Raw genomic sequence first — 20,410 nt, forward strand, 5'->3', positions numbered from 1 at the left:
CACCGCCCAGAAAATCTCGCGCGTCCCTCCCTCCTCGGATCGACATCGTCGGCCGTTCCTTCGTCAACCTGCCCAACCATAAATACCCTTCGAAACGCACCTTCTCGATCCCCACGCATTTTCACAAACACCTTCTCTCCATATCTCTCGATCTGCAGAAGAAGAAGAAGAAGGAAGAAAAGGAGCCGGCGACCATGCCGTACTACCACCGCAGCGAGGAGGACGACCTCGAGTTCGACGAGTACGACCCCACCCCCTTCGGCGGCGGCTACGACATCACCCTCACCTACGGCCGCCCACTCGAGCCCTCCGAGGAGATCTGCTACCCCTCCACCTCCTCCTCCGGCGGCCTCGACGACGACTACGACCGCCCCCACTTCGCCTCCTCCTACGACAAGCCCTGCGCCTACGCCGAGGACGCCCTCCGGACCGAGTACAGCAGCTACGCCCGCCCCAAGCCCCGCCCCGGCGGCCCCCCCTTCGGTGGCCCCCCCTTCGGCGGCCCACCTCCTCCCCAGCCGGGCTTCGGCGGTCCCGCCGGCATGGACAGGCCCGGATTCGGCGGGCCCGGCGGTCCCGGCCCGGATTTCGGACCTGGGTATGGCGGGATGCCGGAGGAGCCCGGCTCCGGGTATGGCCGCAAGCCTGATTATGAGAGGCCTGGATCCGAATACGGTCGCCGTCCGGAGACTGAGTACGGTTCCGGGTACGGAGGATCCTCCGAGTACGAGAAGCCTAACCCGGAGTACGGATCGGGGCGCCGTCCCGGATCTGAGTATGGATCCGGGTATGGCGGTCAGACCGAGTACGAAAAGCCCAGCTCGGAGTACGGATCCGGGTATGGCGGCCGGACCGAGTATGAGAAGCCGAGCACGGAGTACGGATCTGGCGGGAGGACCGAGTATGAGAAGCCGAGCTCGGAGTACGGATCTGGATATGGCGGGAGGACCGAGTACGAGAAGCCAAGCTCGGAGTATGGATCCGGATACGGCGGTCGGACTGAGTACGAGAAGCCGACCGCGGAATATGGATCTGCGTATGGTGGCCGGACTGAGTACGAGAAGCCTAGCACTGAGTATGGATCCGGATATGGTGGAAGGACTGAGTATGAATCTGGCGGGTCCGAATACGGATCTGGGCATGGTCGCAAGCCCGGCTATGGTGAGCAGGAAGGTGGTGAATTTGGGTATGGGGGGAGGCCACAGGGGACCGAGTTCGAGAGGCCGAGCTACGGCGGCGATGATGAGCCTCCGAGAAGGCCGAGCTACGGCGGTGATGATGAGCCTCCGAGAAGGCCGAGTTACGAGACCCAGGAAGGGGAAGGGTTCCAGAGGCCGAGCTATGGGCGCTCCGAGGAGGAAGAGGGTTATGGGAGGCCGAGGTATGGGAGGAAGGATGATGATGAGGATGAGGACAAGCCCAAGAGGTATGGGTATGGCGAAGAGGAGGGCTATGGCCGCAAGAAATATGTAAGTTCCATCGTTTCTGTTTTTCTCGGTACACAGGATGACACTCTTGTGATGTTGTTAGGATCATTGGTTGCATAGTCCTGCCACTGTTCTATGAGATTTGGTACTCCTTGTTTGTTTTCGTTTCAATGCGATGGATTAATTATACTATTGCTATGTCTGCTATGGATAATCTGGTTAGTTACATATGCTACCCTTCTCTGAGATCTGGTGCTCATTGCTGTTGTTGATCTTTTTAGTTTAAGTGATTTCTTGGCATGTGTATTGAACCATTGGTTGAACCTAAGTTAGAAGGGATTGAATTGGTCGTTTAACAGCACCAGCATCTATTTTTGAAGGTCTGATCTAAGTTGTAGTCCTGGCCCGTGAGGTTACCTGAAGTAATGCTAAGATGCTCTTGCACCAATTGCTCGACAGCTAGACAGCTGTGGTTTGAGCAATGGATTTTCCTCCGAAGTTGCCGAGAGAGCGGCACCTTATAGTGAGATCAGTGTTGCTGGAAAATTCCCTTTATCTATAATAAAGAGTGAAGACAATTTTGTGGTTAATCATTCCACATAAGTAGGAATACAAGCTCTTGTTTTCGTTGAACAGTAGGGTCAGGTAAGTGAATCATGTTCCTTATAGGAGAGGCCCTAATATAGGCTTGTGGATTGTCATTGATTTTATCCAGCCAATTGGCGGAGGGAGGAAAAGGTGAGGCATTGGCCACTGAACTCCTTAGGTTACACTCCTTAATATATTTGCATCTCAAGCTTCTGTAAATTGATAAGGCCAGGCTAGTGAGTCATGTTCCTTAGGTGAGAGGCGATAAGTTAGTTTCACTGACTTTCTTTGAGACTGTAATCACAGTGTGGAAGGGAAGAGAAAGACGAGCATTCACTGAACAACTCCTTAGAGTATATTTGAGTCTCAAGCTTCAGTAATTTCTAGTTAATGAAAATGTACATGCAGATGAAAATAACTAAAAGTACAGAAGAAATATTCGACCGTCAATTTTTACCAAATGCAACTCATTCCCCTATTGTCTTTACTGGGAAAATTAAACCCTTGGAACTTCTGTTCTCAGTCAATTGGATCCCTAAGTTCATGGAGCCGTTCAGCTCTACCGGAACTTGATTATGCTTATTTGCTAGAAGTGAGTACTAGGTCACAGTCTTGCTGTAAACTGAATTGAGGATTTAATTATCACACGTAATGAAGAGGGAGGCATGCATTGATTCACATGGCTGGAACCGTGACTTTGTTTTGGTTCCTACACTGCTTGATCACTTGTGTGACTATTTCAGGTTAAAACTTGATTGTATGCCTTTAACAATAGATTAACTCTATTTTGCCTTTTGTTTTCATTTCAATCTCAACAGAAATGTTTCTTCCTCTTTCTACTCGTTCTTTCTTCACTGTTTGACCTGTCTCATTCTTATTGGATTAAGTTCTTGTTCGGACTGAAGTATATTTGGAATGTGTCGAATGCAGTTTTTAATGGCATTTTCGCTGTTAAAACACCATACTTCAACCCAAGTTGGTAAAACTTGAGATACTCAGATGTTTGCCTCGTTCATATTCTATAGGAACGTAAGCTACTTATGTTTAAGTTTCACCCCCTCTTGCACCTCATGTTGATGTGCTGAGCTAATCATATATTGCAGGGAGATGATGGCTCTGGTGATGATGAGGACGAGGAGAAGAAGCATCACCGCTCCAAGCACCACCACCACCACAAGCACTCTGACGATGACGAGTGATCGAATCCTCGATCACCTCTTGGTGGGAACCCATGCTATATTAAGCTACTAAATAAAAGGTTTCGGGTATTGCTATGTGTGTGTTGTCTGTTGCTTCTGTCGTCTGCTTGAGTTCGTGACATACATCTGTGTTGTGTGTCTTTTGCTTGTCTATCAAATAAATGCCCAAACATTTCGGGTGCTTGAGGTTATATGATATGATATGGTATGATATGATCGTGGCGTGGGGTTGATAGTTCCTCATGTTCATCAGACATTAACGAGTGCTTGTTCTGATGTTTTACTTGGCTACTTTTGATCACTTCGGTATATTATCAGAAAGCATCGGCGGTATTGGCGGATGTTTGAATGAATATAAGCGCCCGCCTCCAACTCGGGCGACCCAGTGCGAGATACTTCGATGCAATTTCGATCGCGGCACACGCCAGGTTTACATCTTTTTATAGTGAGATGAAGTTGGCCTGCATCGTGCGAAGGCCATTGGTGTACGATGATTCTTGTCTGATTTGATGTCTAGTGTCTTAATCTAATTACCTAATGCGGTGATGTCGAAGTGGGTATGTATCCGTGTCAATGGTGTCGTGTAGGAGCGCAAGTATGCAATGAGAAAGGGGGTGTGGGGGAGGGATAGGGAACTTATAAGATTCAACGGATTTAACGGTTTTTCGATTTTGACCGATATGGATTATATATATAATACACACTTATTAAATAATTTCTACGTCCAGCGTGATGACATGTGCTTATAAGCGTGTAACAGCTGTATTCTCTTTTGCGAACGGTTCCAATTAAAACGAATTTGCCGATGGATATTAACATCAAAAGTATATTTTGGTGCAATAATACGACCGCGAAATTAGCATCGTCTCGCAGCTGAATTTCATCGTGATCACTTGAGAGATGTCCATGCATAGGGCGGACCGATAAGTTACTTTTTGAAAAATCAAATGAAATGCTCAGTTCTAAAAAGTTTGATATTTATAAAATCAGATTTTACCTATATTTGACCTCAATGAGTAGACTGATAAGCAGATCGGTCAAACGGGTCGGGTCTACGATTATACCTAAATTGATCTATTTAACCCGTTTTGATCTATTTTCATGAAATACAAATTTAGTGATTCATACACGACCCGACCTGATTCAATTGCTAAAACACTTCAATTTTTAATCCAGTTTAAGAAAACTCATATCCAGATTGAGGTGAGAGCACGAAATGAGTGAGTGCAAGTTTGAGTGATGGCAAGAAAGAATGGAGAGAGTCGTAGAGGTGAGGTGGGTTTAAGTAAGTTGTGAATCCATTTAACATCCATATTATTTTAGATTTTACCATTCCAAACCCACTCATAACCCATTTACTGAATATAACTGACTCATATAACAACTTATCCTATCAAATATGAGTTAACAAATGAATTTACAACTTTCGACCAAAAAAACAAAGATTTTACAACCCATTTTGACAAATCTACTAATAAGATTATTGTGTAATTGGCATTTAGTTAAACGTATCCGCCACTGTATATGTTAATCCGCTGCTCAAATTCTTATATTTGACATTTGTTCTCCATCTATATTGCTTGATTGATACTATAGATGACACCAACCTCAACTCTAAGTGATAAAATTTCCATATGGTTTTTCAAATATTTCACCAAGTAATATAAACTTACAACCATATATTTCCAACATTAAGTTCTAAACCTTTCTACTATCAATGCACATCAATGCATCCTCAAACTTATTGTAGGAGACTTAGATCTTATATTTGAAGATCAATCATCACAAAAAGCTTACCAGAAATTAAAGTTAAAAAAAAGACTTACGATTCACCATGTGCGTGCAATAAAGCCAAAGGAATTGAATTCAGGATATAAAACTTGATTAATTCAAGCCTCTCAACATCTGCAAAAATACTGTCTTGGACAAAAAAGAAATCTGGAAAAACTGAAACCTGAATTTCCCGGGCACAAGTTTATCTCTATATCAAAGATTGTAAGAGCTATCTAAATTCTACCTAAAACATGGCTAGTTAATACTAGATTGCTCATGGTGCCACCACGATCTGCCCGGCAACTTGGTCGAGATCACGTTGACCGCTTGATGTAATTCTCCTTCCACTGCACAAACAAAAAATTCAGCAGAAGTTAAAGATGGCACCCTCGTGAAATATTCATGCCATGAAAGATGCGGAATACGAAACCACACTAATGGTTCAAGAGATGAGCATTGTGCGTTCTAGCTCGTCCCCAGCAAAGTTTAATCCAGTAAAACCGACATATACCAGCATTTGATCCAATCATTTGCCATTTGCCATAAATGAGCTAAGCAGCTAAAAATCTGGGTACTCACCCCCTTGGATCAACATCGACGATGTTCATATTCTGCAACTGTTGAAGAATATGGCGGGCAACAGAACCACTGCTCTTGCCAAAATGGGGTGGCCGACTTCCATTCCTTTTGCTCCCCCCATAAATTCTGCGAAAAGCACCTACGCCGAGCCCTCCTCTCAGGTATATCTTCCTCGCCATTGAGGCTGCAAATAATTTTGTAACTTAGGTTTGAACAGATTTTTCAAGAAGAACACTAAGTTTAATATAACACAAGTAGAGAACTACTCGTACCAGCTCTGATGTAATACCAGTCGGGATCATAGGGAGCAAGCTCTTTGAACGTGGCAGTCTTCACAATGTCAGTCCAGTGAGGTAATTCAATCTGTTCAGAGACATCAAAGAATCTTATTAAGTACTAGGACAGAAACAAACCCTCTCGCAAGGAGCATAACCATATATAGAGCTTAACCGAAGCGGATCTCATTGCTAAATTGACTTCTCCAAAGCACTCGAGGTGCTTCTCTGATTTTACATAGAAAATTAGACATTAAATTTTCAAAAAAGAAACAGGATGCTCGACAAAAACATCGATAGCAGAGTTCCACCAGTAGGAAGCATAACCAGTATTCGAAACCTGCTTAAGTGCAGAGCTTCAAATCCAAACTACCAAAACGTAAGTACTCTCAACCTAAGACATAAAATCCTATCCCAGCAGCACACCATCCCACAACACACAAGCATCAACCGAGACATCGTCGATCTTTTCAAAGTGACCATTTTTATTGCATTGCGAAAGCAACGCAATGCCACTCCATGGACCCTTCTCGGCCACCGATCGACGGCATTTTTGTCTCACAGACATTCACTCAATCCGAAGCATACGCAAAAATTCAAAACCTCACAACCCAGCGCAACTCCGAAAACTATTGCAAACAAGAAGAATCCGGACCACCAGCATAAGAACCTCCCCGATTCTCAACCAATGTCGAAACGAACCACACTATTGCACATCCACACACCTACGAGAGAACTCCAAAAGGCCAAATTCGAATCAGACACAAAGGCTCATGGTACAGCACAAACCAAATCGATATGAACACACCTAATCTCGCACTCGCGAACAAATTCAGCCCCAACAACATTCCTCCCGCGATCAAAGAGAGAATCGCGCGGATAAACACAGTTTCCAGCTCGCGTGGGGGTTTTTACCTTGCCGGATCGCTTGAGGTGAGCCGCGTAGGCATTGACGAACTCGTGCGGCGACACGTCCTTCACGGTCCTCGCGGCCGCCATGGTCGAATCGGTGCGCCGAGAGCAAAAGACCTCCGTTTCCAGCGACGGCAGCAGCGGAGGAGCTGCAGAGATCCCGCTGTTTATATACGATTAGGGTTTTGCCGACGAAGGAAGAAGATGGAGATCGAAGGGTGGGCCGAGAACGGATTTGGGCCGGGCCTGAGAGGTCTTCGGTGGACTGGGCTTTTAGTTGGGCCGGCCCACTGGGGACTACAATGGGTGCAGTATCTTTGAAGGATCACCAAGAAGAGATCATAAAAAACTGTCTTATTGGAAAACTCTTTATAAAAAAAATATTTTCTAAAAACGATTACTTGTAACGGATACAAAAATGAATGAACAGAAAATATCTTCATCGTTCACGAAGATGTCCAAACATAAATTGTTGTTGATGCAGACATTTTCCATTCGCTAATTATTTCAAATGATCATTTTTAGAAAAAAAATAATTTCAATTCGTTCATTTCCCGCAAAAACAGACGTAGCCCAACTATTGATTTTCGATGACCCATGTTCCGGATCTTAAGAAACACGAGGCCTTGCTAAGATCCTCTCGGATCAGCAACTCCTTGCGATGGATGGTTTGCTGTGGTAGGGCTGACATCGGAGCGCATTCGCCAAATATCCGTTACAAAGGGGTCTTTGTGTATTGCATTATGTCAAAAGAACTCGTGTCGATCAAAGCCGTCCTCTTTGGCCGTGATGTTTTGGGTAAAAATCCTTTGGTACATTTTCTTTTTTTGCTTCGATTAGGTTCATATTCACGCGAAAAAAAATATCTCTTGTAGATGGCAAAATACATGTATTTTGCAAGTGAATATTTTTCTTGGTATTGTGGGAATAATAGAGGACTAAAGTCCTAATTTTTGGTCAATAATTGCCCTCCATGATACCAAAAGGTGGGAGAGGGTTGGAATGAGATGGACCATTTTCCATGTGGAGGTGAAGACCACTCCATGAGGGCTGTGGCAGTGTGTGTGGTACCACATAAAAGGAAAACAAGAGGGTACTCTTCATATCATAGCCACTTTCCTCTCCCCCCTTTTTCTAATTCTCTCCTTTTAATGTTACCTTAAGCCAGCCGACTTCAATTTTAAAGACGAAAACATGAAGAAAGAACCCTCGAGAAATCAACGAAATGGTCGAGATACAAGTATCTGATTAGGACGCAGTAAGTTTCGAGCTGTCTCTCGCTTCCGTCCCAATCGCAAGTAACATGCATCAAGCCCCCTCGTAGATGGTCGGGTCTTAGATTTTTTATCTTTTCAAATGGGATTGTAATTCTTTAGTGGTGGTGTTTTTGGCCTACGTATATGCTAGAAAAAGAGAGGAGAGAAGACATATGACATGTGCTTATCAATGGCGAAAGCGTCCAAAGGGCTAGATTCAAGCGGTGCACGCCAGACGAAACAGTGGCGGGCCAGGGGAGGTTCAGCCCCAACAACAGAAAGGGTCAGCAGCACACATTGTTTGATCGACTGGACGTATCTGCCGACCGGAAAACAAAAGGAATAAAGCGCGAAGCTGCTTCACATGACTGTTCAATTCTTTTGATCATCGCTCCACTCATCATCATCATCAGCCCCCCCTCTCAAGCACCTTCTCTAATCAGACTCTGGGGCTGCTGTAAAAGAAAAACAAAAAAACTTCGAAACGTCACATCTGATGAGTGAGAATGGCCATCATCTTGTCGCTCACTCCCCTTGTTCTGCATGTTCACCTCTTCATCTTCGGCGACTGTATGTCGACATATTTTCACCCGTGCAGCTCTATTCCATTCTAGGGCGGACGCGTCGCGGAGACTAAGCCGATGATCAGTTCTTGATGAAGCAAGTGTCTCCGCAGAAACTGCGGCTCAGTTTATTATAAAAGACAGTTTATATCATTCGCCATCGAATCACATGCTTTTTTTGTGTGGCGCTTGGCGCACATGCCGGAATTAAGGAGATTGCTTGGACGTCCATATCCCTAGAGACATGTGCGCATCCAAATTTTAAGCGCGCATTTAGATCAAGAAAGGAAAAGGGCGGGGGGAATTTTTTCTTTAAAGAATGATATATATTTGAGCTGCCACAAGGAGGAGTTGCATGCAGGGAATGTGCTGAACATGCTGTACAATTCATGCTGCTGCACTGTCTCCCCATGCTCACATGCCACATATCTCTCTCTCTCTCTCCCTTTGCTACCCTCCAAACTCCATAATCTCTCTCTCTCTCTCCATGTGCTCTTCCCATGTGCACGTTCTCTCTCTCTCTCACTGGTCCTCTTGGCTGGCCCTTTTGAGGAAGCCACGCCCCACCCCCCCTCTTCTCCCAAAAAGAAAGAAAAGTTTCATATTTCTTTCCCACTAAAACCCTAGCTCTCCCTCTTTCATTTACACGACTGCCCTTCTCCATCACAACCTATATCTGGATTGCCATGCGTGTGTTGGGTGCATGGAGCGGGAGCTTTATCATGATATTATATTTGATTGGGAGTAGGACAAAGCTTTTTGTCTTTTGACGCAGCGTTCCGCGAGTAATTCAAGCAAAATCTTGCTTAGAAAAAGAAATCCCGAAATTCAATATCGATGATAATGTTCCGTGTTTAAAAAAAAACCCTAAAACAAGCTTTATATATCCCTAAACCAAACTCTACTAGGACTATAAAGCATAAAATATCAAAATTACAAAACCGCCTTTAAAATTAAAACCCATAAAAAATATTAAAATAATAGGAAAAATCCATGTAAACGATCTCGAATCGCTAAAATCCATTGTTAGTCACGGCCGTAGGCGGTGAGTTGTGTTCAAATTGCCGTTTCGCTTCAAACGACTGAATTTGAGCCCGATCTGATGTCGTCAACCGGATCCGCCGGTTCTAGTCGCATCACCGTTTTGTCTTCCGTTTGGACTTCTGCCTATTTAACTGGTCCATAAACGCATCACTAATAGATTCTGCATCATTCTCCTCCACTTGAAAAGAACTTATCCTCTAGTTAAAATCATGATCTGGATATAACGGCTCTGTGGGCTCATGAAACGGTGATAAATCAGCAACATTGAAAGTGTTAGATATGCCCATACTATGTGGAAGGTTTATAACATAAGCATTATCGTTGATCTTCTTGCGGACAGTGTAAGGCCCATATTTCTTTTAGTGCAATTTGCTATAAGATCCAACTGGCAATCGCTCTTTACGAAGAAAAACCATAACTTGATCACCTACTGCAAACACCTGCTTCCGCCTGTGCTGCTGCAGCTTTATACTTCTGATTAGCTTCCTCTAGCTTCTGTTGGACTTCATGATGCATTTCCATAATCTGTTTAGCCATATGATCCGCTGCTACATTCTTATCCGCTTGCTTCGGCAACCGTACTAAATCCAGAGTATGTTGAGGCGCCTTTGTATAAACAACAGAAAATGGCGACCTGCCAATAGAACTATGAACTGCATTATTATAAGCAAACTCTGCCTGTGATAAAGCAACATCCCACTGTTTCGACTTATCTCCACAAATGGTTCGAATCAAGTTTCCCAGAGTTCTATTAACCATCTCTGTTTGCCCATCAGTTTGTGGGTGAGCTGTGCTACTGAAATTCAAAGATGAATCAAACAGTTTCCACAAAGTCCGCCAAAAATGCCCCAGAAATTTGCTGTCCCTATTAGAGGTAATAGACTTAGGGACACCATGCAAATGAACTACCTCCTTAAAGAATAATCTGGCCACATTTACTGCATCAGAAGTCTTTCTATAAGGAATGAAGTGCGCCATCTTGGAAAATCTATTAACTACAACAAAAACAGAATCCACACCTCTTTGTGTTCGTGGCAAACCAAGCACAAAATCCATAGACAAATCTTCCCATACATTGTCAAGAACAGGTAATGGCATATATAGACCTGTATTCTCAGATTTCCCCTTAGCAATCTGGCAAACATAACACTTTTGTACGTACCTGCTGACATCTCTACGTAACTGGGCCAGTAAAATCGCTCTCGGACTGCAGCAATAGTTTTATCACGACCCAGGTATGCAGCTAATCCACCATCATGTAAATCACGAATTACCTTCTCTCGTAATGATGTTCGAGAAAGGCAAAGTTGGTTGCTACGCATTAAATAGCCATCCTGCACATAAAATTCTTGCACAGGTTGACCAGCAGCACATGACTTCCAAATTTGCCCAAAGTCATCATCATCTGCATAACAGTCTTTCAGCTGCTCGAGCCCAAGATGTCTTGGCTTAATATAATCAACAAGCCAGCTCTCCTACTCAATGCATCTGAACTCAATGCATCTGCTACGACATTATGCACACCTGACTTGTGCTGTAATCTGAAAGGAAATTTTTGCAAAAATTGACACTATTGTGCATGCATATCTTTGCTAATCCTCTTTTGACTATTTAGATATTTCAAAGTTTCATGATCAGAATAAAGGACGAATTCTTTCCCAATCAGATAATGCTCCCAGGTCTTCAAAGCCCTTACGACAGAATAGAATTCTTTATCGTAAGTGCTCCACTTTTGCCTCGCCTCGCTAAGCTTCTCATTGAAATAGCAAATTGGTCTGCGCTCTTAAGATAAAACAACTCCTATACCCACTCCACTGGCATCACAGTCCACTTCAAACAGTTTATCAAAATCAGGTAAGGCAAGAACAGGTGCAGTATATAACTTTTCCTTCAGAATAGCAAAACTATTCTCTGCTTCCTCTCCCCATAGAAATTTTCCTTTCTTCATACATTCAGTAATCGGGGCTATGATAGTACTGAAATTCTTAATAAATCGCCGATAGAAAGTAGTCAACCCATGAAAACTCCTAACGTCAGAAACCATTTTAGAAGTCGGCCACTCCCTGATTGCTCTTACCTTCGCCTCATGTACCTCTATTCCTTTAGCAGTAATAATAAACCTCAAGAATAACAGCTTATTAGTTAAAAAATTGCACTTCTTAAGATTAACATATAGCTTATTAGTCTGCAAAGTGTCAACACCTCCCTCAAGTGCATTAGATGATCCTCCTCAGTCTTACTATAAATCAGGATATCATCAAAATAAACTACAACGAATTTGCCAATAAAAGATTTCAAAACCTGATTCATAAGCCTCATGAAAGTACTTGGAGTATTGGAAAGTCCGAAAGGCATTACCAACCATTCGTACAACCCCTCCTTTGTTTTGAATTCTGTCTTCCACTCATCTCCAAGCCGAATCCGAATCTGATGGTACCCATTCTTCAAATCCAGCTTCGAAAACCACTGAGCACCGTGCAACCTATCCAGCATGTCATTTAATCTCGAAATTGGAAACTTATAACCCACGGTTATTTTATTAATAGCCCTGCTATCTATACACATCCGCCAACTCCCATCTTTCTTAGGACTCAACAAGGCCGGAACAGCACATGGGCTCATGCTATTCTGAATGTGCCCCTTTTGCAACAACTCCTCCACCTTCTCTTTTAGAATCTCGCTCTCTTTAGAACTCATCTTGTAGTGCGGTAAATTAGGCAAACTAACATCAGGAATTAAGTCTGTATAGTGTTGAATATCGCGTATAGGCGGTAACCATCTGGGATCTCCACAGGCATCGGCTCACTAAACTCCTTCAATAAAGGCTTAACTGATTCGAACTGCTCCTCCACTTGTAATTCAATCTTTGGCTCGAATGCCTGTTTCACTATTAATGCGTGAATCTGTCGGGTCTCCTTAATCTCAGCTTCAAGTTTCTTTGTAAGGAAATTATTTTCAATAGCTTGTTTTCCTTTATTCTTCAGTAGTAGCAGCGTGTACTTCACTCCATCTTTCACGAGGTTATACTGATTGCTCCTTTCCGAATGCTGCACATCTACATCAAATTGCCACGGCCTCCTAAACAACACGTGACATACATCCATGTCTACCACATCACAATACAGTTCATCATGATATTTTCCAATGGAGAATGGAATTTTGCATCGCTCAGTTACTTGAATGCTTTTCGCTCCAGATTTAATCTACCCTAACGTATAGGGATTATGATGCTTCTCCATGGGTATTCCCAGCTTCTTCACTGCCTCTTTCCCAATGATATTCTCCATGCTTCCACTATCAATAACCAAAGTAAATATTTTTCTCAGAATAGTCACCTAGTTCGGAATAATTGATGGCGCTACGAATTATCTTCCTGTTTTTGGGCCAACATCATTCTGCGCACCATACAATTTACTTCCCTTTCTTCATCTTCAAAATCGTCTTCTTCACCATCTGGCTCATAGCAATACCCATTTTCTTCCTCATCTCTCGCTGCCACGTTTACGGTTTTTCTCTGAGGGCATTCATTAGATCGGTGTCTAGGTTGATTACACCTGTAACACTTTATCGCGGCTGATTTAGCATAAGGGTTAGGGTTCGTAGTTTTCTGTACTTGCGTTCCCTTATCCCTCGGCTCGTTCATATGACGCCTTTCTAATGCCTTATCTTCTTGATTTCGCCTTAGGTTGTTGCGGTTGTTGAAGCTACTCTTCTTTATCGAACTGCTCGAATTGAAACCTCGATAATTTTCGTATGCTCTTTTTCCCTTGTCTTGCTACATCAATTTTGCCTTCATCACCATATTCTTCGCTTCAGTTAAATTTCGCAGAAACTGCACCCCAATTTTATCTCGAATGAAGGGTTTCAAACCATTAAGATATCTGGCCACCTGCTGTCCCTCCGTCTCCGATAGATTATTCCGCTCCGTCAATCTCATAAATTTGGCCGTATACTCACGTACAGTCCGATTGCCTTGCTGGCAACATTGGTACTGCTGGAACATAATCTGTTCATAGTCGGGTGGAAGGAACTCCTATTTCAGCAGCCTCCTCATCCTAGTCCAAGTTCGAACTCTCTCTTTCCCTTCTCGCTCTCTCTTATTCTGCAATCTCTTCCACCATGCAGACGCACCGCCCTTTAATCTACAGGTTACTAATCGCACCCTTTTCTCACCAGGGGTCTCCATATAATTGAAAAATCTATCTTCATCAGCAATCAAATCCAGAAATTCTTCTATGCCCAGACTTTCATTAAAATAAGGAATATCGACTTTCAATCTAAAGTCGTTACCTTCACGATCGTCGTAACGTCGTCTTCCATCTCTCCTATTATATCCTCTTTGAAATCCTCCATGATGATGTCTGCCGCCATAATCAGCACGTCTCTCATCAAAATAATCGTTTTCTTCTTCTTCCGAACTCTTTGAAAATAGAGGGTTATTCTGCCTGCGGACAGGAACAGGCCTATCAACAAGATCACCGCGAGCAAGATCGCACCCGGGCCGTTTCGCCGGTTCACATCAACGCCGAGACGTTCGAATCGGACGTTAACTCATCAAATCGTTCTTCAAACGAGAAGACTTTGATCGATCTGATCCAAGCGTTCCATTACGCTCGCTCCAAATGTTCGCGCATCGTGAGGATGGGCTCCAGCCTCTTGGGTAGCGCATAATAACCATTTCGTTTCGTTGACGTTCTGAAATAGCTTTGGACTAGAAACCCGTTTGGTAACGCAATTCCATTTTCTATTTTGAACAATTTGTTACCGATTCTAAACCGAAATCGAACAAAAAAAGTAGGTTTTCTATTTCTAGAAAAAAATGAGAATCATTTATGAGAGAACTCTTTCTTCAAAACACATGTTCATCTGGAAGTCACGATCTTTGATGTGTCGAAAAAAATAAAAAAATAAAAAATTTCAAAACTTCACAGAATGGCTTAGAATATCTGTGGCCACCCAATTTGAGCGAAATTTAATTTTTTTTAGATGCCCAAAAAAATAAAAATAAGAAAAAAGCAAAAATTTCAAAACTTCACGTAATGCTTAAAATACCATCGTGCGAACCCACTTTGAGCGAAATTTTATTTGTTTTAGGTGCCTAAAAAAAAAAAAAAGCAAAAAATAAAATTTTTTAAAACTTCAGAATGGCAGAATACCTGTGGCCATCCACTTTGAGCGAAATTTAAATTTTTTTAGGTACCGAAAAAAATAAAAAATAAAAATTTCAAAACTTCACAGAATTGCTTAAAATACCTGTGGCCACCCACTTTGAGCGAAATTTAATTTTTTTTAGGTGCCATAAAAAAATAAAAATAAGCAAAAAAAGAAAAAAATTTCAAAACTTCACATGAGAATGGCTTAGAATACCTATGGCCACCAACTTTGAATGAAATTTTATTTTTTTATGTGCCGAAAAAAAGGAAAAAAAGCAAAAATAAAAAATTTCAAAACTTCACAAAATGGCTTAGAATACATGTGGCCATCCACTTTGAGTGAAATTTAACTTTCTTTAGGTGCGAAAAAAATAAAAATCAAAAAATAAAAATACCATTTGGGCACCTAAAAAATTAAATTTCACTCAAAGTGGTGGCTAGAGGCATTTTAAGTCATTCTGAGTTTTAAAATTTTTGATTTTTTTTATGTTTTAATTTTTTTTCAAGACCTAAAAAATTAAAATTTCACTCAAAGTGGGTGGCTGATATTCTAAGTCATTCCTGAAGTTTTGAAATTTTTTATTTTTTGCTTTTTTTTCACCTCAAAAATTAAAATTTCACTCAAAGTGGTGGCCATACTGTATTCTAAGCTATTCTAAGTTTGAAATTTTTGAGTTTTTGAATTTTTTGGTACCTTAAAAATTTAAATTTCACTCAAAGTGGGTGGCCACATGTATTCTAAACTATTTTGTGAAGTTTTGAAATTTTTGATTTTTTTTAAGCACCTAAAAAATTTAAATTTCACTAAAAGTGGGTGGCACGTAATTTAAGTCATTCTTTGAAGTTTTGAAATTTTTGATTTTTTGATTTTTTTTGAAAAACTTCAACAAATTTCCTATTTTCCAGGAATCTGAATTTTTTATTTTTTGGAAATTGTGATGAATTTTTCTAGAATTTTTCAAATTTTTTTTTTGGATTTTTTGAATTTTTTTTGAGATTTTTAGGAATTTTTTGGATTTTCTAATTATTTTTATTCCATTTCTAAAAAAAAATGGATTTTTGTTCCTGAAATAGAATTTTGTGTTGTTTATCAAACGGGTTTTTGTTTCGAAATAGAAATTTTGTTATCAAACGGGTTTTGTTCTAGAAATAGAAATTTTTGGTCATTATCAAACGGGTTTCTTTTCTAAGAAACTCATCCTGGAACCATAAATAGAAAAATCTATTTCTGTTTCAGGAACTCATTCTGGAACAGAATGGTTATCATTCGCTACCTTGATCATCGTCACGAAGACCACCGCCAGTCGCCATAGGCTCTGATACCACCTGACGCAGCGTTCCGCGAGTAATTCAAGCAAAACCTTGCTTAGAGAAAAAAATTCCGAAATTCAATATTGATGATAATGTTCTGTGTTTAAAAAAGAACCCTAAAACAAGCTTAGATATCCCTAAACCAAACCCTACTAGGACTATAAAGCATAAAATATCAAAATTACAAAACCACCCTTAAAATTAAAATCAATAAAAAATATTAAAATAATAGAAAAACCCATGTAAACGATCTCGAATCGCTAAAATCCATCGTTAGTCATGGCCATAAGCGGTGAGTTGTGTTCAGACTGCTGCTTCGCTTCAAACGATCGAATTTGAGCCCGATCCGATGTCGTCAACTGGGTCCGCTGGTTCTAGTCGCATCACCGTTTCGTCTTCCGTTTGGACTTCTGCCCGTCCAACCGGTCCAGAAACGCACCACTAATAAATTCTGCATCATCTTTCCTTTAATCCTTCTGGATCATCCTAAAAACATTTTCCCGAACTGGGTTTTCAAAATGAATCTTGCGGGTCTGAGGTTTTTAGCATCTGCAAGATCTTGCGTGTCAGCTCACGTTCTCGTCATGTCACTATCTCCTCCTCATCATTCACCCATTTCTCATATCATCTCTTCAACCATTTCTGCTTTCAGCCATTACCCTAAATTTCTTCAGAGAGGAGAACAAATACTGCGAGGTTAATCGAAGCTCTGAACTGCCGTTAGATATATAAGCAACGGGGGTTCATCAATCCTGCAAACATGTGGGGGGATACAACTGGGCAACCACATGTGCATATACATTGAAATGGCCTTTCCTTCCCCGTACTTCACATGTGCCATTCCAGATAGGCAGGCTTTTTGCAGCACAAAGATGGATCGCTGGTTGGCGTGAGAGCTCGCAACTTGCGCCAATGTTTCAATTCCCGCTTCTTCCTTTTCAACTCTCACATTCCCTCCGCCCCACCCCCCCCCCCACCCCCCCCCCCCCCCCAAAAGAAGAATATATAAAAAATAAAGATAGCAGAGAAAAACACACCAAAAAAACAGGGGTGGGAGGGAAACAAAAAATAAATAAAAATAAAAGACCGACCCATTATTAATCAGGCTCTTACCTAAGTCCCCACCATCGTGTCACGATTCAATTCGATCTGGACCATTAAATCGTGTGGGGGCCCAAACCCCCCTCATTCATGCATGATTCGATAACTTTACTCCGGTTATTTGCTGTTCCTCTACTTCTCCTACTTAGCAAGAGAGGGAGAGATATTTCGATCTTTTTCCATGCCCTAGATGTGTGGAGGGCATTGATGACACATGTGTCTAGTCATAAAGTAATGTGCGCAGGAAACAAATTCGGTCTCTCCTGTTCTTATGAACATAAATTAGATGTAAGTAAAAGTGTTTAGGGTTGGCCAACCAATAGGTGTGCCATCATTTGGCCTCATTTATTGCAATGGAAAAGTATCTTATCTTGCTTGTAGAGGTTCAACTGGGTGGGAGCATAAGATACTGGACCATGAAAACCGTTCATGTGTAAAACGTTCGATAAAACCATGTTATCTTTTCTTGACCGTCTTCGATCCTGTGCAAGTTTTATCTTGTGAGTTAGGTCGAAAAGAAATTTTATGATTTCCTTGACCCTCAATTCACTTATTGTGCTCTTTGGTCGACACTCTCTCTCTCTATCAAATCACTTGATCGAGGTCGCAAACAATTGGAAATTCTTCTATTACCAATTTGCGCAATTTGTACACTTCTACAAATAGAAAAATGGTATTATTTCACACCCACGAATCGTTGTTGATGTCGAAATTCATCTAAAAAGTTCATAAGCATGCCGGAAGAACTGATCATGCTACGTTTGATCCCCTAGGCTTTGTCTGGGGAAGAGGAGGATGAGGACGTGAAGAAAATCGGGCAAATTATGAAACTTTTCGATAAAAATGGGGCGAAAATTTAAGTTTAAGAGATCTCGCCATTTTCCTAATGCTTTTTCGGGCGAATTATCTTTTCAACTGTAGTAGCTAAGCTAAAGCTGATCTACAAAACTGGTGATGGTACACTTAGGTGATTGGCATATCGAATATGAACATCTTCCTTGTGCTTTTTTGGACTCGGTCTAACATATAAACAAATCCCCGTTTTGCACATGGAAAAATTGCTTCTGGTTTGTCCTCCATTTCTGGATCAATTTGTACCATACCGAAATTTTCTGGATTCGATCCCCAAGATGCGGTTGTCGGTAAAGTTAGATTGAGAGAACAAAAGGCCTTTACATGATTTAGGTAAATAATTCCATGACAAACGGAATTAACTGCAAACTTTAATTATGAGAGGTCCAAGCAGTTTTCAGCGAGTTTTGACACATGAGCTCACGCCCTTGATGGATACGATACTTACTCGAGCGCTCTCAGAAGAAGATCGACTCCAAAGTGATAACGCAGTTCATTTACAAAATGATACGTACAACAATGAGTGAATACTTAAATGAGTGAGCCATATTCAAATTTTTATCAATATGATATTCGCCACCACTTTTTGTAAATCAAACTTGGCAAACGATACTCTATATACATCTCTCGTTTTCCTTGGAAAAATTGACTCGGACTACAAATAAATTCAAAAGACAAATGCATTTCGTTTAAAAAACAAAGAAGAAGAGCAACATGAAAAATGAGAAGAAAGATCCAAACCAATGGCAATTCCGTAAGAACTCACAAACCCAAGGGCCATTTCCCAAATCTCCATTACATAAACCCCGTAACTAGAGAGTAACCTAACATATTCAACATCTCTGTCTCTCTCTCTCTAACATGAGCTCAACGCCCATGAACAAAAAGAAGAGCTCGTCGACAAGAACAAGATCAAGAACAGCGACGGCCTCCTCAACCACCGCATCAAGGAGGCGACGACGGCAAGGAGCCAACAAGCTAGCGCATGCCTGCATGAGCAAGAGGCGGAGGCTGGGCGGAGGCACCTGCTCCTCCTCCTCCTCCTCCTCCAATGACGTCGTCTCGGAGAAGCTAGAGGCCCTCAAGAACCTCATCCCAGTCGCCAGGGACGGCGGCGGCGACGGCACCGTCGCCGCCGAAGAGCTGTTTCAAGAAACGGCGGATTACATCCTCCGGTTACGGACCCAGGTCGTCATCCTCCAGAAGCTGATTCATATCTCCGGATCGGCCAATCTCCCCGAGAAACAACGCGAGATCGACGACGCTTCCTCCGTATTGTAGTCCTCAGTCTACACCAAGAAAACAAGGACGCGAGGGACAAGCAAAGAAAACGAGGTGAAGGTTCTTCGGATTGAATTCCGATGGGAAAATGCTTTGGCCGGCGAGAAACCGCAGAGGGAAAATGTGGGAATATCTGGTACAAAATTAGAAGGAAAGAGAGACATTATTTGAGCTCAGATTGTTGTGGGAGGTCATTTTCTTGATTTTTTTTTTTCTCCTTTCTTGTTACTACTTCTTTCTCACCCACCATTATTTTCTCGCCGGACCGCATTTTCCAAGAAAATATGTTATATATAGTTTCTGATCTCCATCCATATATCTGGGTTCACCTTTTCTTTATTTAGGCTTCTAGTTTGCAGTTTTCACGAAGTTCTTCTTATTCCTATATCATGGTGCATGCAACAGCTCAGATGAAACCTATCTTCCATCAGTTCCTAGACTATTCCATAAATGGGGATGGAGTGTATTAAAATTAGTCCAAGCCGTATAACTTCTTCTTCTTTTTAACTAGCTAAGAAGGGCAGGACGAGGCAATCGGCGCCGGCTGGCAGCCGTTGTCTCAGTGTTATTTCTTAGAGAGAGGCAGAGATAGAGATACCGAATGCCGTTTCTATGCTTTCGCGGTTCATAGGGCGAGAGACAGAGAAAATATCTTATAAAGAGGCGATATGCATTCGAAGCCGATGAATCGAGGCGAGCGATCACTTTGTAGCAAGAAGATATTAAACTCGCCCTACGGATATCCACCCGAATGTCGCTAGCAAGTGTCCTTCGAGCACTCGTTAAAGGCCCGCATGAAAGGAAGCATGTGAGCTTCGTCGCTCTTTGGACATTTAAAAAATGTCTGGGGTCGGAGTGAATTTTTCGAGGGATGATTTCAAGAACGTGACTTGCTTTGCTTTTCGAGGTGGAGAGAAATGGAGGGAGGGTGGGGAGATCCGAGTGAAGAAGACAGGAGTGCCCCTGGAGGTGAGGGGATGTGGGGGCGAGCAGCGATGAGTCGCTCGAAACAGGACAGGAATGGAGGGAAGCCACGTGCAAAAGCCAACATTTTAGGGCTCGCTTGTTTGCGTTGGTATTGATCTTGATATGATAT

At 42.1% G+C, this 20,410-nt stretch overlaps 3 protein-coding genes across 6 annotated transcripts; 2 read left to right on the forward strand and 1 right to left on the reverse strand.

Moving 5' to 3' along the window:
- The first annotated feature begins 105 nt into the window (after positions 1–105).
- Positions 106–3,752, forward strand: LOC115686361 (uncharacterized protein At5g39570). 4 transcript variants are annotated; one of them, XM_056313757.1, is made up of 3 exons: positions 106–1,469; positions 3,119–3,236; positions 3,533–3,752. In XM_056313757.1, the coding sequence occupies exons 1-2, from the start codon at positions 195–197 to the stop codon at positions 3,212–3,214; spliced, it is 1,371 nt and encodes a 456-aa protein (XP_056169732.1). In that variant the 5' UTR covers positions 106–194; the 3' UTR covers positions 3,215–3,236; positions 3,533–3,752. The 4 variants fall into 4 exon arrangements, with proteins under 4 accessions (XP_056169732.1, XP_056169733.1, XP_056169734.1 ...); XM_056313758.1 differs by lacking the exon at positions 3,533–3,752 and having other exon boundaries at positions 106–1,248; positions 1,285–1,469; positions 3,119–3,468; XM_056313759.1 differs by lacking the exon at positions 3,533–3,752 and having other exon boundaries at positions 106–775; positions 872–1,469; positions 3,119–3,468.
- A 1,271-nt stretch (positions 3,753–5,023) lies between these two features.
- LOC115686395 (40S ribosomal protein S19-3-like) lies at positions 5,024–6,916 on the reverse strand. Its single transcript, XM_030611669.2, has 4 exons — positions 6,757–6,916; positions 5,839–5,929; positions 5,567–5,750; positions 5,024–5,334 (listed from the first exon to the last, which is right to left on the reverse strand). Exons 1-4 carry the CDS (start codon positions 6,838–6,840, stop codon positions 5,262–5,264), a joined length of 432 nt encoding a protein of 143 aa, XP_030467529.1. The 5' UTR covers positions 6,841–6,916; the 3' UTR covers positions 5,024–5,261.
- An 11,962-nt stretch (positions 6,917–18,878) lies between these two features.
- LOC115686403 (uncharacterized) lies at positions 18,879–19,628 on the forward strand. Its single transcript, XM_030611682.2, has one exon. It carries the CDS (start codon positions 18,895–18,897, stop codon positions 19,312–19,314), a length of 420 nt encoding a protein of 139 aa, XP_030467542.2. The 5' UTR covers positions 18,879–18,894; the 3' UTR covers positions 19,315–19,628.
- Positions 19,629–20,410: the final 782 nt, after the last annotated feature.

The sequence above is a fragment of the Syzygium oleosum genome, unplaced genomic scaffold, assembly GCF_021117445.2.
Source record: "Syzygium oleosum isolate NSW1041296 unplaced genomic scaffold, Sole_v2.1 Sole_v2.08, whole genome shotgun sequence".
Classification (NCBI taxonomy): domain Eukaryota; kingdom Viridiplantae; phylum Streptophyta; class Magnoliopsida; order Myrtales; family Myrtaceae; genus Syzygium; species Syzygium oleosum.